The following is an 18,110-nucleotide window of genomic DNA, read 5'->3' on the forward strand; positions in this document are numbered from 1 at the left end:
CATAGAGATCTAGTCTTCCCAGGTTCTTAGAAGAATTACATATAAACACAATATATTCTCCCATTTCTGGTACAGTTTCAGAAAATATGCTTGTTAAAATAATAATGGAAGCAACCTTGAGAGGAAAGCTATATTCTGTTTTGAATATGGAAATCCAATGGGACATCCAATGAGAGATGTTGATTTGAGCATATGCTTGGTGCTGCTTATCCTGGATGCCAGATTTTTTGTTTTTAGGTGAGAATCTGTGTTTCAGAGAAGTGACCTGACTTGTTCATACATTTTCTCTTCCCCTCTCTGATCCCCCAAATAGCATTTATTTATCATATCTAAACCAAATACTAACGTACCCAATCTCACCAAATCACATGGTAGGTTTTGGCCAGCACAGAACTGAGATAAGAAATTTTGGGGTATTTAGTAACCAAAAGATTCACTGCTCTAGGATCTCTAAAATGAGTCTTCTTCATGAATATTTCTCAGAGTTTATCCCTGCCCTCTTTAATGGTGAGGTCCAGCTAAAAAATATGTATAGTGTTGAGCACCTCATAGTGGTAGGCCCAATAAAGTTCTCATACCCACTGGCTGTACTCATGTGGGTTCCAGGACAGTGTTGCATAGTAGAGAACTGGCTTCAGAGCCAGGGTTTGGGTTCTACCACATATAGTGGCTAAGTGACTCTGAGCAAATCACCTAACCTCTCAGTGCTCTAGGCAGTTCTTTTAAGACTTAGTTTCAAAGAAACTGAGAACTTGTATTGATAGAGGGTGTTTATTCTTTTGGGAGTTCCCAGTGAAATCCCAAGTCTAGTCCCTGTTCCTGTGTCTGTCCTTTGCCTGACATCCCATGGTGACTGTAGGCTTGATAGTATGATGAGGGATTTAAATGTTGCTATTTTTAAAAATAATTCAGAATAGAAAATAATAGATAAAGGATTTATTGGCAAGATTATATTTTTATATTTTTGTTTTGAATTGGAAATTATATACCTTGCTTTGTATAAACTGATGTTTAAATATCTTAAAACTACTGAAAACTAGTAGATAGTGATTCTGTAAATTGTAAATGTTATTCAAGAGAAATACGTAGCTCTGTAACTTCTACTACATAATTTTTATTTGAGATCTATTGAAAATTACACTTGAAAAATTTTATCAGTTAACATTCTGTGTCAAGATGGTAGACCGAATCAAAAGTTCATCTTAAAATGCATATTATTTAATATGTATCAAATTTAGATAAAATCTGTTAACTCATTTTAAAGTTATGAAACAGACGAACATGAAATGCCAACCATTTGAAACAGAGACCCATATATTCATTCAACTGATAGTATTCTCAGAGTAGCCACTGACTGTACCAATAACTTTTCTAAATGTGAAACATCGTAAAATAATATGAAGTTCAAAGACATGGCCTTGAACTACATGAGCTACATGATATGAGATGCATAGAGAACTGACCAATACCAGGTTTAAGATGCTATGCATGATTCATAGATTTATTTTGCTTAGTCTTAAAGGTTCCTCCATAAGGGCTATCCTAAAAAATTGAAGTTAAAAAAATCAGATTTTTCTATACTAAATGAAAATGTAAGAGATGAAGAGGTGAACCAATTTATTTTATTTTATGTTAAGGGACAGAAAGACGTAGAATTTCAGAAACCTAAGGATACTCAAGAAGTTTAGTACAGCTTTAACCTGAAAGGTGAATAAACCCCCTCTATGATATTCCTGCCAGGTTGTTATCCAATCTTTACTTGAATTTCTCAGTTGATGTGGAGAGGGAGGCCTGCTTTCATTTTCTTGAGATAGTAGCAGTAACAAGCAAAATTATCAATCAGTAGGCATTTATTAAGTGCCTAGTATATGAAAGATATTGTGCTAAGTACTGTCCTCAGAAGGTTTATAATCTAGCCAAGGAGATATGTATATATATAATCTTAGATTTCAAATATACAAATGATTTTTGAACTTATCAATTCTGGAGCTCCCTCCAAAATTGAAGATTTCATTCCATACATGACTATCTGTCCTAATGATTATCTTTATGTTTCCCCTTTAGCTAAGTGGCACAGTGGTAACAGCTTTGGGCCTAGAGTCAGGAAGACCAGAGTTCAAATTAGGCCTCAAGACACTTACTAGCTCTGTGACTCTTAGATTAAGGGCAAGTTCCTTAACCTTTGTTTGCTTCAGTTTCCTCAACTGTAATATGAGTATAAAAATAGCATCTCCCCCTCTTCCAGTTGTAAGGATCAAATGAAATTTGATTTTTTTAAAATACACAGTTCATTGCACATACTAGGTACTTAATGCATGCTCATTCCATTCCTATTCCATCCATATTACCTGGCACACACCATGTCAAGTGTGTATAAAAAGTTACCAATAATTTGTCTCTCCCTTCCTCCTGTCCTCTCCTCTGTCCCTCCTTGCTTTTCTTCCTTTTTAAAAGAAATTTCATTTTATGATAGAGGCATGAATTCTCAGTCTCTGACTTTTCTCATTTCTTTTAAATTATGCTTCCCTCTATCCTCTCTTTTTCTCATCTATACATTGAAGTCACCAAGTGTGTATTGATTTGATTTGGAAAATCTTATGAAGTTATTCATAGAATTGCTCTACCACATTGCCCTGAGCAACAATTAGTGGAACAAAAACTACATTTATTTTCTTGGTAGTACTTTAACAAATGCTTACCATTAATAATGCAACACTTGAGAACCAAATTTCCCATGAAATATTTTTTCTTATAGCTTTTGGGTCTACCATAAAACCCAGTTCATTAATTCTTTTCGTTGTTTCTGGTAGGAGAATCAGCAGGCTATCCTTCCATTTAGCTGTATCATTCTTTCTTCTAATTTCATTTCTATTAAGAATGCCAAGATTAATATGATTCAGCTCCTCCAGCAGTATATCCACCTATTGGTCATTACACAAGGATCTCACATTTGTAGTACCAGTTAAAGGTTATTGACAGTTTAAAACTGGTTATTATTCAGCACCAAGTGGCCAACCTACTGATGATAGACCTCTCTGTAATTAGCTAGTCTGGCCTTAGGAAAACAGAATGTATCTATTCCAGAGGCTATACTCAAGGTCTTTCTAGTATGGTAGAATCTACGATACCTTATACTACCTAGCATACCCTTTGAGAATCTAGGGTTGCCTGTATCCCACAAAGAGGCATTCAAATATGTGTGTGTGTGTGTGTGTGTGTGTGTGTGTGTGTGTGTGTGTGTGTGTGTACGTACTCATACTTATAAAAAAATCTAATAGGCCATTTGAGGGGCAAGACTCTAGCAGATGAGAAAAAGTTTCATGTAGAAGATGGCATGGGAGCTGAGTCTTAAAGGAAACTAGTTGATTCTAAAAGACAAATGTGAGGAAGCAGTGCATTCCATGCACAAGATACAGTTGTAGGGAACAGAGACAAATGAGCCACAATAAAAGTCAGTTAATCTTAATTATAATATACCTCTGTGAAATAATATTAGAAATTAGGTTTCACCCAGGTTGCTGTTTGTTTATATTTGATCCTTGAAGTAATAGGGAGTCACTAGAGTTTACGGACTGGTGACATGTTCAGACCTGAGCTTTAGGAAAATGACTTTGGGCAGCTTTGTGGCAGATGGATTGGAGCAGAGATACTTTAGACAAGGAGACAGGAGACTATTGTAACACTTGAGAAAAGAAGTGGTAAAAGCTCACACTATGGTGATGGCTCTGTGAGTAGAAAGATGACAGATGCAAGAGATATTGCAGAGTTAGAAATGACCAGACTTGGCAACTGATTAGATATGGAGGGTAAGTGAGAATGAGAAATCAAAGATGACATTGAAGTTGCAAACCTTGGTAATCATCCAGATACTGGAGAAATGATTGCATAATATATTCTGTTTTCAAATTACAAGTGGTAGTTGTAAGTGTTCAGGGCTGAAGTGAAATGTATCATTGACTCCATTTTCTTCCTTGCATCACATTATAATATTACTTTCTTATTTTAATATATTTCTCGTTATATTCACTATTAATTCAATTTTTAAAAATATAAAAATGTTCTCGCCGAAACATGTTAGGTTTGTAAATTTGTATTCATCTAATCAATTTTGTATGATTGTATTCTAGAGACCGGGTAATTGGTCTAATGATGACTGCTTGTGACCTTTGTTCTGTAACAAAGCTGTGGCCAGTTACAAGACTGACAGCTAATGACATATATGCAGAGTTCTGGGCTGAGGTATGTATGTGTTTCTCTTACCTACACAGATAATATCAAGAAGTATGAAAAACTCGAGAAAAGAGTTAAATAAATAGCTCACAATTATTTAAAAAGTATGTTATTTGTGTTAATATTCATTTTAAAGTTATTATCCATAACAGCTATTCTTTACCAATATATGTACTTTACTAATATATGTACTAAGAACAAAGACACTACTTTTTACATTGTAAATTCCTATGATAATCTTCACTATATTAATTTCATTGGTTCATATGAAAGAATGTCTGTAACTCATTCAAGGAATGAAAATTATTCTTTTTCTTCAGCTAATATTTAGATCTTTTCCCCCCACACTTTGTAATAGATCCATATATGAAATTACCTGTTGATAAAAATTATTTTGTTAAAAAAAAAAAAGATGCTCAGATTCTTGTAATCTAGCCACTGCTGGGATTCTTATAATCTAGCCACTGCTCAGATTTTCACAATCTAGCCAGTAGCCCACAGATGCTCAGATTCCTTAAGAGTCTAGCTAATATGGCGAATCTTCAATAAACTGTGTTTTTGGCTGAAAAAAGTGATTTTGTTGCATTGCTATATAATAATGTCAGAGGTAAATAGAACTCAGAGAATGTGGGTTCTGTAGCAAGAATAGAGAATTAATTAAAAACACAGTACTCAGTGAAATTTTTATTAGTCTTATTGTCTCTTTTCTTTGCTTATCAGAAATGTTATTCTGTTTTTTAATTCATAAATTTACAATGTAAATTGCCTACCCAGTCAATATACTGGGAAAGTATATGAGTCCCTTCTCAAAAATATCATTACTGGGTTAGGAAAACTGAAAGATATTTTTCTAAAAGTTTCGTACATTCTCATTCATCTTCTTTTAGGAAAGTTACATTTTGCAATTTGGTATTTGATACTTAATAGTTTAACTTGTAGCTCACCCAGGAAGAGCAGTAGACTTAAGAAGTAAAAACTAGCAAATTGTTCATCTGCAGTTTTAAGTTGAAAAGTTTTACGTTACTTAAATTTGTTTCAAGCAAAAGAATTCTTGTGTGAGCACCGTGATTGTTCAGTTGATTGCATGTCATGGAACTGTTTCTCTGGAATGTTGTATGCCCTGTGTAATTGGGTGTTCCACACATGCTTGTGTGTGTGTGTTTATGTGTATATGTGTGTTTTGTCACAGGGCCTAGTTATTGTCAGACTCATTTAGTAAAGTTATTTCAGATATGCATGTCTTAAATTCCTCAGCTGAAAGAATTTGTATGTTATTCTGATTAGGCTGTTATAACAATGTAAAAGTTAATTGCATATTTTTCGAAACTGGTATATCTGGACTACATTCTATGAGTATCCCTTAGAACATTTTTGGAAAAAACAAAAACAAAAAAATGGAGCATCTAGGTGGTGCAGTGGATAGAGCACCAACCCTGGAGTCAGGAGGACCTGACTTCAAAGCCGGCTTCAGAAACATAAAGCTGTATGACCCTGGGCAACTCACTTAACCCCAATTGCCTCACCAACCAGAAAAAAAAAGAACATTTTTGGATGTCATGGAAAGTAATTGTTGTCCAAGACATACATTTCATTAATTGTAGTTCTGTAGCTAAATTGGTCTCCTAAACTAGAAAATTAAAATGTCATAGATATGTAAAATACTCATTTTTTTCCTATGTAATTGAGATTAATTATTATAGCACTAAGATTTCCTTTGAATGGAGTTATCTAAAGAGACACACTAAGAAAAAATCTTGGTACAAATGACTTTAAAAGTCAGTTGGTCCAATAATCAATTCCTCATCAAGTTCTTCGTTATTTTGTATTGTTACAAATTGATGCATTTTAAAACACTGGGCCAATTTTATTCAACCTTCATATTCACCAGGATGCACAGCATATAAGAGGTAATCGATTAGTAATTTAATTGAATGAAAGGGAAGAGAATGGAAGTGAAAGGAAAGGAAAGGAAGGGAAGAAAGCAAAAAGGGAAGGGAAAGGAAGAGAGAAAAGATGGAAATAAGGTTAACATTCATAACATCCTTTTTCAGCACCCTTTCTCTCCCCACTTAGGTTATAAGTTCTTTTAGAAAAAAAATTGCTTGTATTATATGAAAATCATCATAGCTTATAAAATAATATGTATCCTGTATTCAGTAAATCGTTGATGTAATGGAGATGATCGGATTTTCAAATTGCATGGTTATGAGATACCTGAAATATGAGACATTATGTCTGGTGTTTTTTCCATAATAATAGTAAAATTTAAAATCATCCTTAGTTAAAATGCTGTTGTACCAGTATTGATAAATATTGGTGCCGAGCAAAGTATGATACTAAGTATATCACTATCTATTTTATTAATATAATTTTCTTTTATGCTAGTGTAAAAAATTATTAGAAATGTTTAGGTGCAAGTCTGCCTGAAAGCAAGAATATATGCCAGAGGATTGCCTTTCTAATCCTGTGATTCTTTATGGAGCCCTAATTTTAATTTTTTGGATTATCTGAATGTGTAATTGCATGTGAGAGTGTGTGTCTATATATAGATATAAACACATAGACACATATATATACATATACACACACACACACATATATATACACACACACATGTATTTTTTGGCATGAGACTGTGGATATATATAAGTAAAATAATAGTAATAAATAAATTCTAATTGATGAACTTTATTATTTTAATAGTTACATGTAACATGGAAATTTATGGAAAGTGTAATACTCCATAGATACAGATCATATTAAATACTTATTAGCTTGATCAAAAGGCTTCTAAGCAGCTAGGCTCATAGTGGGTAAAGCACTAGACTTGGAGTCAGGAAGATCTGAGTTCATATTCGACTTCAGACAGTCGCTTTGTGATCCTGAACTCCGCACTCTTAGCCTGGTTTCTCATCCACAAAATGGAGGATACTAATGGCACCTACATCATCACAGAGGAGTTGTGAGGATTGAATAAGATAACATATTTAAAGCACTTTGCCAGTTGCAAGGCACTCTGTGTAAACATTAGTTTATTATTACTAGTATCATTCAGAAAATTCATGTTTGTGCATCACAACATTTTATAGGCTCCAGTTGAATTGCTCAAGATCATTCTTCCACCCATACACTAGGAGCATGAAAGAGAATTTGGAAAACTATGAAGAAAAAAAAGACATTGCTGTCATTTAAAGTATTGCCTTCTACTTTTTCTTTTGGGTCCTCCCTGTGGACTAAATGAACTATGATGGCTTCCAACTCAAGGATTCTATAAGACCTTTTATTTCTTTCAATTCTCTTTGTTAATGCTTGGAGGAAGGAGACAGAAAGTGTAGGTATATTCCTAGCACTTCTAATTTACCTTAAAGAAATCGTTAAGATAAAATGAAGGAAACTATAAGATAACTAGAGTATATTGTACTGTGAAAGAACAGTTCTGTTGAACTTTTTCTGAAATGTATCTTTTAGTAAACTGTTTTGCTTTTGGATTGTCAAGCAAATATAATACATTTTTAAATAAAAAGACTTTTATACCCCCCAAAAATTATATTCCCTTAATTTCACTAGTTACTTGTAAAGAGAGAAAACATTACTTTTTCCTTTTTTTTCTTTTTCTTTAGGGTGATGAAATGAAGAAATTTGGAATCCAGCCTATCCCTATGATGGACAGAGACAAAAAGGATGAAGTACCTCAAGGCCAAGTATGAATTATCTCATTAAACAGATGTTTTGTTTCAATCATAAATTGTGTACAAGGAAACTCCTAATTGAGTAAAATGTGAAATCTTACAACATATTTTGCACACAAGGTTGTATTATATTAATGTAGTGTGTCATGATGACCCCACTATAGTCATCTTCTTTAGAAAGATTGAGGAAAGTAGAAAAGATAGCCACCTTTAGTCACCTTGAACATTGAGTCTTCCAGATGTTTAAAAAAGCATTTTATTGACCTAAATTTAGAGAATTCTGTAAGTACTAGTGACCCCAAATACCAGTTCTGGGGAGGCTTCTGTGAGGGGAATTGATCACTCCTATTTATACAGAGTTTGGAATGGTGGTGAATACTTTAGAGTCTGAATCCCACATCTGGATTTCAACGCTTCATAGGTCTGTCTTGCAGATCTGGAGGAGAACAACAGAGTAAACTGTGAGAACCTCTGATTGCTTGGCCTTGAGCCCTAAATAGCTAATCAGAGCATATGTTAACTGTAATAGTGGTTGTAAATATTTGGTGGTAATAACATAAAACATTTTGTACATTTTGTACTACTTATCTTTGTCAGAATTACTAGGTTATCTACCCATGTACAAATAACTCTCTCCTTTTACCTTTTGCCCTACTCACTAATGTCCTTCTTAAAACAGCTGGCATGAATTAATGAAATAGGACTTGTTAAACACTTTTTATGTACCAAGCGTTGCAGTTAAGTGCCAGAGATAAAAATACAACAGCAAATACAGTCCCCTACCCCTAGGAAGCTTATGTTGTAGTAGGGGTTTTTACAGGAGAGCAGGTTTTTACAGGAGAGTAGGGAACCAGGAGGAACACTTTGGGCCATAAACTTGCAGGGATGGTGGAGTCATAGGAGAGCATGTTGACTTCAGAAGCAATCAAGGAGTTGATTTAATCATTATTTAAATGCTAGAAGAGGTAGGAGGAGTATAGATATATGCCCCTGAGGCACCTGGAAAGGCCAATAAGACAATGGCTATAGAATGAAATGAAGGATGGCTGGGACCTGCCTAGTGACAGTAGGGCCTAAAGGTGGAAATTTGGAGATGGAAGGATTAGAACATCTAATGGGAGATTTTTGCTGCTTGGCAGCTGGGAGGCACTCTATATACATAAAGTTTGTTTAGTTTTTTTTTTTAATTGGTAATATTTTAGATGTGTGTACTTCAGGTGAAATAAAAATAAAAGTGAAAAGACCACTTTTGATGAATATAATGAAAAATAACCTATTTCAGAGTTTTGGAAACAAGATTTTATTTTACTTCTAGGTTACTCAGATATGCATTGAGTTTAAAAGGTGATCGTTGTGTATTGATTATTTTAGAGCTTGGATTCTTATCTAATGTAACTTTTAAAACTCAGGTGAATAATTGATTTACACTATTTAGAGTTTGCCAGAATATCAAGGGCATTTTGGTATATTTACATCATTTACAATGAAAAAGAATTTTTTTAAAAGGGCTTAATCAAATGGTTCCAGTTCTTTTGCTAGCATTGCTTTCATTAAGAGGTTAACCATATGGATGCTTGTTTATTAAATAATATAATATGTTTGCTGCTTTATCCTGTAAAAAGTATCTAAACGTATAGTCTTGAGTTGAACTCTACAATGAAAGTTTTGCCAGTGTTTTATATGAATATAGAATCCACTCATGTAAAATCAATTAAATTTTAGAGACTTCTCAGATTTAAAAATATAGATTGCCTCTCCATGTTTAAAACATGTGTTCCTGAAAAGATGCCTGTAAGGCAAATTACTGTATATTGTTTTATTTTCTCATTAGTTTCCATTTCACATATATATATATATATATACACACACATATGAATATATGCATGTGTGTACTTTACCTCATGTCAGGATTAAAAAAATCACCCTTATTATGGCTGCTTTGTACCTGAGATTCAATTCCCAAGCCACAGCTCAATCATATTCCAAGCCAGACTTCTGACATTCTGCAAAACTAGTAAAGACCTCTTTTCTGCCTTGTAGCATATGCTAAATGTTAAGTTTACAAATTCATGGGTAGTTTGGAGTATAGTATATGCATATTGGATATTCACTGCAGTTGCTTGTTGAACTGAGCCCAGAATTGAAAAAGAGAAAGACAAGAGCTGGATAAGAGATTAAACAGTATTTTTAATGACCCTTAGCATATTGTAATGATATTATGTAGGTGTGACTCATAGAATACCACTGCTAACAGGTCTAGACAAATGCACATTCTTTATCCACTGGGTTTTTCCTGTGTGAAATGTTGAGCCAAATTCTTTTAATTGGCTATGGATATAATTGAAGAGATTCTGCGGTGTTCAGCGGCTCAGTGCAATCACACTATAATGCACAGACAGGAGTATCTGAGAATGTGGACTCTGTGCTGAGAACCTCTGTGATGGCAATAAACATAGGTTTCTCTTCTGAATCAGTGTTGCCCTTCCAGATCTCTCCACTTATCAAGGAAATCAAGGGTTGGCTAGCAGAGGTAGTTCATAGGCTTTTTGGATGTAGGCTCTTCTTGATGTAGAAATACATAAAAGTATGTCAAGTACATATTTTATTGATGACTTCAGTTTTTGTTTCACATTCATTTCTGATTATATCCTTTCTTTGCCTAATGATGGAGCTCTATTAACAAAGATTTAAAAGAGAAAAAAATATAATAAATTAGTGCATAGTTCATGCGTAATAGTATATTCAATATTCAGCATCCATAGCTCCATATCTCTTTAATGAAAGAAAAGATATGCCTTTTGTCAGTTTTCCTCCAGGGTTAGGCTCAGTCATCATGATTACACAATTTCTATTTTCATTTGTTTTTGTTCCTTACATTTACATGTTGTAGTCACTGTGTCAGTTATTTTCCCAATTCTTCTTTCTTTACTCTCTGTCATTGCATACATATCTTTCTATTCTTTACTGAATTCTTCATAATCATAGTTTCTTATTGACCAGTAATATTCTATCATATTTACAAGCCACAATTTGTTTAGCTTGTGGTGGTTGTGATTTGTCCTTCATTCTTGAAGAGGACCATGACACCAGGGAGATGATGACATGACTTACAATTGACTTTGTTTTGAATGAGGGAAGGCTGTGCAAAGTCAAAGTTACTTTCTCCTCCAGAGCCATCTGGGTCCAGTGGCTAGATATTGATCAGAATGACTAGAGGTGGCCCAGGATGCAGTGGGAAACCTTGGCCCTTTTAAGCTAAGGTCTTTTCAAATTCTCCCTTTGAGTGAAGCAACACCCGTTTAGTAAATAGGCCTCTTAAAGAAGTGAATCACGGGATGGCCCCTTTAATAAAAAAAAAAAATTAAACTGTGAGGGGAAAACCCTCAGGGTTGTTGGTGCAAAGAGAAACAGTTGCTGTATACATTCACTGTGAGCCAGGAGGGCCCAAAAAATAACTAGTAAGTGGTAATTTGATCTATTGTTTTCTGATTCCTGAGATCCAGAGTGAATTGGGTTTAAGGCTTGGTCTTTGAGAAAGAAGCCTAGCCAGTGAACCCCAAATTAACTAGGTAGCTTTCAGGCATCAAAATTTATCTTCCTTTAGGCAGAACACCCTCAGGTAAGGGGAGAGCAGGGGAGGAGCTGAGTTGCCCAACTGCAGCTGGCCAACTGGGTCCCCATTTAGACAGCTCAGACTACTCACAGGTTGTGGTTCTCAAAGAGGACCATAACATCAGGAAGATGATGACATGACTTGCAGTTGACTTTGATTTGAATGAGGGAGGGCTGCTCAAAGTCACCAGCCTCACTTTCTCCTCCAGAACCATCTGAGTGCAGTGTACAGATATTGATCGAGCATTTACCTTGTTTCAAGTTCTTTGCTCCCCCAGGAAGTTCTGCTGTGAATAATTTGGTGTGTGTGGTATCTTTATTTATACCTTGGACCTCCTTTAATATGTACAAGATTATGTACATTTTAGTCACTTTTTTTTTAAGCATAATTCCAAGTTACTCACTGAAGTGGTTGAACCAATTCATAGTTTCACTGCCAGTATGTTAGTGTTCTTGACTTCCCACATTCCCTTGTTGAAATTAATTTCCATTAGCTTAAATTTCTTAGGAAATTGTGATTGTTAATGTCAGTAACTTTTCCATTTGGAGTCATCAGTAGCTTGTTAAAATATGTTAGTTTGAAGTGTCTCAGTTGCATGATATGACTTTTCATTTTTATTCCTTAGAAATGGTGAGATAGTGTAAGTGATCAGTTGTTCAACTATTCCTATTTAGCACTCACTCTACTACTAATTCATTGCCCAGATGAGTTACTAAGTATAAATGTTCTTCCATTTTTTTAAAGTAGTATTGAAGAATCTTTAATTCACTTCATCCATTTTTTAAACTCTGAGCCCCCCCAAACTAGAGACAATACTTCTTGGAAAAACACCAGTGTTAGATCTATTGATAGTTACCTCTGAGAATGTTTCCTTTTCAATTGCCTCCTACTGTGCTTCTTATAAGTAATGCTATTTATTAAGACAAAGTAAATTCATAAAACAAATAAAGGTATCCAGACTTTCCCAGTGCCCAGAGGAAAAGATTTCAGGCTTCTATGAGAGAACTCAAGGAGAAAGGAGTTTATGACCTTGGGGCCATATGGTCTGGAAATTTCAGCAAAATAGCACCTGTCTGAATACTCCTCATGCCTGCTTGACTTAAGGAACCTTACTTCTGAAGTTTCAGCCTTTTTCTTTGAAGTGGTTGCCCCTGCCTGTTCTTCTCTCCTTCTACATGTAGATTCTTACAGCTTTCCTCATACCATTAAAAGTTGAGCTTCTATTCTGATCTCAGTGCAATGACTTTTAAAGATCATGCTGAATCATGGCCCATCATTCTTCACCCTGTGTTGGTTCCTTTTTGATTTATTTAAGAAACTAATACCTTATAAAGAGATCATTTGGCATGGTGGCAACTTGGGCCATTTAATACCTCTTTGTCATCCCCTTCTCTAAGATTATATCCTGTACTTTAAGGGAACACTCGTAGTTCTGTTTTTTAATTTGATTTTATTACCATTTACTGTAACAAGTGATTGGTCTGAATGCAGGCAGAGTATTAAAAATGACCCTCTTATTGGTAAGTGGTCATTTCCTGTCTGCTATAGTTCATTTCATAGTTTGTGAAGTTATTTGTTCCTCGCCTTGGCTAGTGTCTCACAACCCCATTTTGTAGGAGATATTTATGATGTGAGTTTCTCTAGAATCTGTAATCTTCTGGTCACTTTCATTTCTTCATGTAAAATCTTGTTTGCCAGTATATTTTTTTGCCCTCCTCCCTTGTACCCACTTCTATTTTGAAGTTACCAAGCAGCATAAGGTGATTTAATTTGAAGAGTCTTGAGGAGTTCTTCATATAATTTTCTACTTTAAAATTCTGTGCAACACATTGACACATCAGCTGCAACTATTTGATGGTCCTTTTACAAATGCTTTATCATAAGCATTGCAATGCTATTTTGTTCTCTGAAATGATGCTTCCCATTGTCACTTGGATATATGATTAAATCAACTCTGCCAACCCTTTTATATTTCTCTCCAAGAAGAGCCATCCTTCTATTTAGTTGCAACTTTATATCTTCTGATATCATTATAAGTAGAATATCAGTGATAATTGTTTCACTAGTGTATAGTATATTAGCTTAATGAGAGTTGAACAAGGCTCCCTCATATAGAGTACTAAGTGAAATTAACACTTGTATATGGTCTAAAAACTGTGTGATTCTTAGCATCTCTTCTACCTTTTCCAACACTTGAGTGGTCACTACTTCTAGTGGTCATTTCCTAGTCATTACCTTAGACCAGTCTGTGTTCTTTTTTTTTTTTGGTTGCCACCCCCAAATAATCTTTTGGTGATGAGCTTCTCTGTACTTAGTTAGCTAGAATTTAAAAAACAAAGTCTGATGCTGGGATTCTATATGAAACCCTTCCAATGTGATGGAACCCATCAGAACTATCACCCATTAACATTTTTTGAGAACCCAGGGTCACACCAATACCCCTATGAAGCATCAGAGTAGGGCTTCTGTTGAAGGTACCATAAACTAAATTTAATCCATTAGATAGATAGATAGATAGATAGCTGGTTGATGACCTTTAATAAGGCCCTTCTCTCTTCTTCTTCTGTAATGTTTCACTTGGCAATCTCATCAGCTCCCATCTCTAAGCTGATGATTCTCAGTTCTGCTTATGTAGCCCTAACCTCCAGTCTTCCTTCTCCAGCTACCTTTTAGAAATCTTGAATTTGATGTCTTGTGGATTTCTTAAACTCAGCATGTCCAAAACTGAACTTATGATCCTTTTTCCAAAACCCTTCTACCTTCTAACTTTCCATATAACCATCCAGATTCCCATTATTCTCCCAGTCACTCAGGCTCCCAAACCTAGGTGTTGTCGTCAACTCTGAAGTCTCAACCCATATACCCAATCTGTTGCAAAGAACTGTCAGTTTTACCTTCATAACATATGCCCCCTTCTCTCCTCTGACACACTGTCCTACTACAAACTCATGCTTGGACTTATGCAGTCAATTTTTGGTTGGTGTCCCTGCCACAAGTCTCTCCTCACTGCAGTCCATCCTCCACTCAGCTGTTAAAGGGATCTTCCTAAAACCAAGATCTGACTATGTCACCCATTCACTTAAACTCTCAGGCTCTCTAATACCTACAGGATCAAATGTAAAATCCCCCTTTTGGTGTGTAAAGTCAGACCCTTCTATTCCAGTTTTTTTACATCTTACACTCTACCACATACTCTGCAGTCTAGTGACATTAATTTCCTTGCTGTTCCTCCCACAAAACACTCCATCTCCTTAATCTGTTCATTCTCATAGGTTTGCTCCCATGCCTGGAATGCTTTTCCTCCTCATCTTTGTCTTCTAACTTCTCTGGCTTATTTAAAATCCCAGTTAAAATCCCAGTTTCTATAAGAAGCCTTTCCCATTCCCTCCTAATTCTAGTGCCTTCCCTTTGTTGATTATTTCTTTTTTATCTTTCATATCACTTGATTGTACATAGTTGTTTGCATGTTGTCTTCCTCCTTAGACTGAGCTCCTTGAAGGCAGGGCCTGTTCCTGCCTTTATATTCCCAGTAGCACAATGCCTGGCACATAGCAGGCACTTAATGTTGGCCAACTGTTAGGGACTGAGTCCCAATGCTTGACATTTAGTAACTTTATTCACTTTATTTTAAAAATACATTATAGGTATGTTGGAAAATATTGCAGTCCCTTTCAGTAGAAGATTGATCCACATTGATGAAATCACAGCTCTTTGAAAATTCTAAAATATTTTTAAATTGCATTTATTCTTTACTTATAGAGCAGAATGTATACTTTTTATAGTTGAACTTTGAAAGTGCCAGGAACACCTGAAAAGCATAATTGCTGCTATGATTTGTAGTATTTGACAAAGTAACTTACAAACTGATATTTCCTATCAACACTTTTTCCATCTTTGTCACAGCTCGGCTTCTACAATGCTGTAGCAATTCCCTGTTATACTACCCTTATGGAGATCTTTCCCCCTACTGGACCCCTGCTCCGGGCTTGCAGGTAAGAACCACTGCAAAGTATGGCTATGATGAAGTGGATAAGACTTTATCATTTTCCTTTAGGAGTCATTGTTTCATCTTTTTTTTTTTTTAATGAAAACTGTAGGATGTGCTTTTAGTACACCTGTGAGCATTCATATTTCTCCAAATCTAATTATACATCACCAAGTTAAATAATGTCTCTTGATATATGTGATCAAACTAAAAAATAATTTAATCTTCATAGCTTCTATTTATTTTCATTCCTAATTTAGTCTTGCTAGTTTTAATAATTAGTTCATTGAAGGTTTAAATGCCTAAATTTCTAAATGTCCATAAGCTTTCAACAAAGCACTTGCTAGTCTCTTCCAAACTGCATAAAATTGAGAAGAGAATGAGAGGAAAGTATGTGGAGGCACCAGTTGTGGATGTCCTTCTCAGTGAGCCTAGCCATGAAAGGGAGGAGAGATTGAGAACAAAAGCTAGTGGGAATGAATCGAAGGAGGATATCCCTGCCTAGAACAAGGCTAGGGAAAGGGACCAGACCTTTGTTTATATTCATTGAGGGGACATTCTGTGAGGAAATTCTCTCTAATAATGCGGTTTGACATGTAACATTCTCTGCAATTTAGTCTCAGAGGTTGCCGGAGTACTAAGAGATTAAGTGACTTGCCTAATCAGAATGTGTCAGAGGTGGAATTTAAGCCTGGGTCTTCCTGACTTGGAGGTTGGCTCTCTATCTACTCCAAGAGGCTTTCCTTCCTAAATTTACAATTATAATATTGTTGCCATCAGTAAACATTAGTAACCTAAAAAAATATAGTGTTTAGTTTTAGTTTTTCTTTGCTAAAGCTTTACCTAATTTACTTAAAGTTATATGGAGCAATGATTATTTGAATAACTTCTTATTAAATTTCTACTAAAGGAAGTAGGTGATATTCTCCGCATAGCCACCTCAAATTTACTAGTACTCTGAGATCTGATTTCCCGAGATAAATTATATTACCAAAACAAATGGTAAAATGAACTTAAGTACCTTCCTGATTGTTAATTCAAAGCCAGCCCTTCAGTCTAGTTCAACTTGTATCAAGTTACCAAATTCCCACCTCAGCCATAAATGTCTCTCTGTATTGAGTAACTTAGTGTAAATTACCATGTTGTGCTGCTTAAGCTATTCTTTACAGTAAATTATTGGGGAATTTTATGTGACTGCTATCTATATTTTTTTACATCTATAATACTTTATTTCTGTAATTTTTCAATGCTCTAGTTTGAAAGGTTATTAATAAAAGGAAGCCTCCAGTTAAGAAATAATCATCTAATTCAAATAATAGGTCTTAAAACTTTCTATTCTAATATTAAGCTGATTTAAATTTAAAATTGTGTCACATTTTCCCAGCATTCTGCTTATAATTTAAATACTTTTGGAGTTATGTTTTTCAACACCTTTGATTTGAATGAATTCCTGTAGATCTAGATCTGGGAGTCCTCTCTGTGTTATACCAGTGAAATTTCAAGTCCAATCTACCCAAAAAATCACCATAAAAAGTTGATAAAGGCTTAAAAGTAGTGACTTTTCATTTTCTCAGTTCATTTTGAAGAATCACAGCATTGAATTGAGCAAATAATGACACATTTCTCAAAATATGCACTTGATTCTACAAACTAATAGTTGCTTGTAAAGTATCAGAAAGCTGTTTCACATAGTGACCAGGGAAATGTCAGAATTATGTGAATTTGTAATATATCACTTTTATAGAGAGAATTTTTTATTTTTACTCATATGTATCAATTATATGAATTTCAGATGGGGAATTTTGCACAGATATTAGATTATACTTTCATTTTAAAAAGCATAGTCACTACCAAGTCCTGATCTTATTCTGGTCTTTGTTTAGCCACCTATTAATAGAAATATTCAGAATTGTGAAAAAGAACATGTATCTTTTATTTCCCTCATTTCAATTTTTGCTGAAATCAATTAAGAATTTTTAAATCTTTTAAATAAAAATTCTGATAGGAAATCGAGAGCTTCCATTCCTAGCCTATGTATCATCAGATTTGAATTGTCTATTTTGGGCAATCTTTTTTTTTTAGTATTTTCTAAAGCAATTTCCTTAAGCTACTTTGAATACTGCCTTCTAGTGAAAAGATTTGACCAACTCTTACAACATCAGATGTCTTAAAAAGAATTTTAACTATTGACTGTGGTCATATTTTTATCTATTAACTGGTCCTTTTTACTAAACTTATATTAATCCTTCTGTCTGGTATTTCTAATCCATAGGTTATATTTGCCTCAAGCCCCTACCCACACCCCCCTCAAGTCAATCAGCTGACAAATCTTGTCATATTTACCTCTTAATGTCTCTCATATTCATTTATTTATCCTCACTCTTTGGCCAATATTACTCTAATACAGATATTTATCACATTTTGCTTAAGCTATTACAAAATCTTCTAAATTAAATTTTTCCCCACTACGATCCATTTGTCTACCCAGCTGCCAAAGCAGTGTTCTTAACTCACAGGTCTACCTTCCCTAATCAGCACTCTCTAATGACTCCCCATTGACTCTGAAATAAAACATAAACTTGTCAGTGTGGCA

At 34.8% G+C, this 18,110-nt stretch overlaps 1 protein-coding gene across 1 annotated transcript in view; it reads left to right on the plus strand.

Annotated features, from left to right (window-relative positions):
• PDE10A (phosphodiesterase 10A) overlaps positions 1-18,110 on the plus strand; it is a 171,018-nt gene that overhangs the window by 133,667 nt on the left and 19,241 nt on the right. The window contains exons 18-20 of the mRNA XM_027841239.1: positions 4,128-4,239; positions 7,851-7,931; positions 15,436-15,524. Coding sequence (XP_027697040.1) covers positions 4,128-4,239; positions 7,851-7,931; positions 15,436-15,524 — 282 coding nt within the window. The remainder of the gene's footprint in view (positions 1-4,127; positions 4,240-7,850; positions 7,932-15,435; positions 15,525-18,110) is intronic.

The sequence above is a fragment of the Vombatus ursinus genome, unplaced genomic scaffold (assembly GCF_900497805.2).
Source record: "Vombatus ursinus unplaced genomic scaffold, bare-nosed wombat genome assembly UNPS02014857.1, whole genome shotgun sequence".
NCBI lineage: Eukaryota > Metazoa > Chordata > Mammalia > Diprotodontia > Vombatidae > Vombatus > Vombatus ursinus.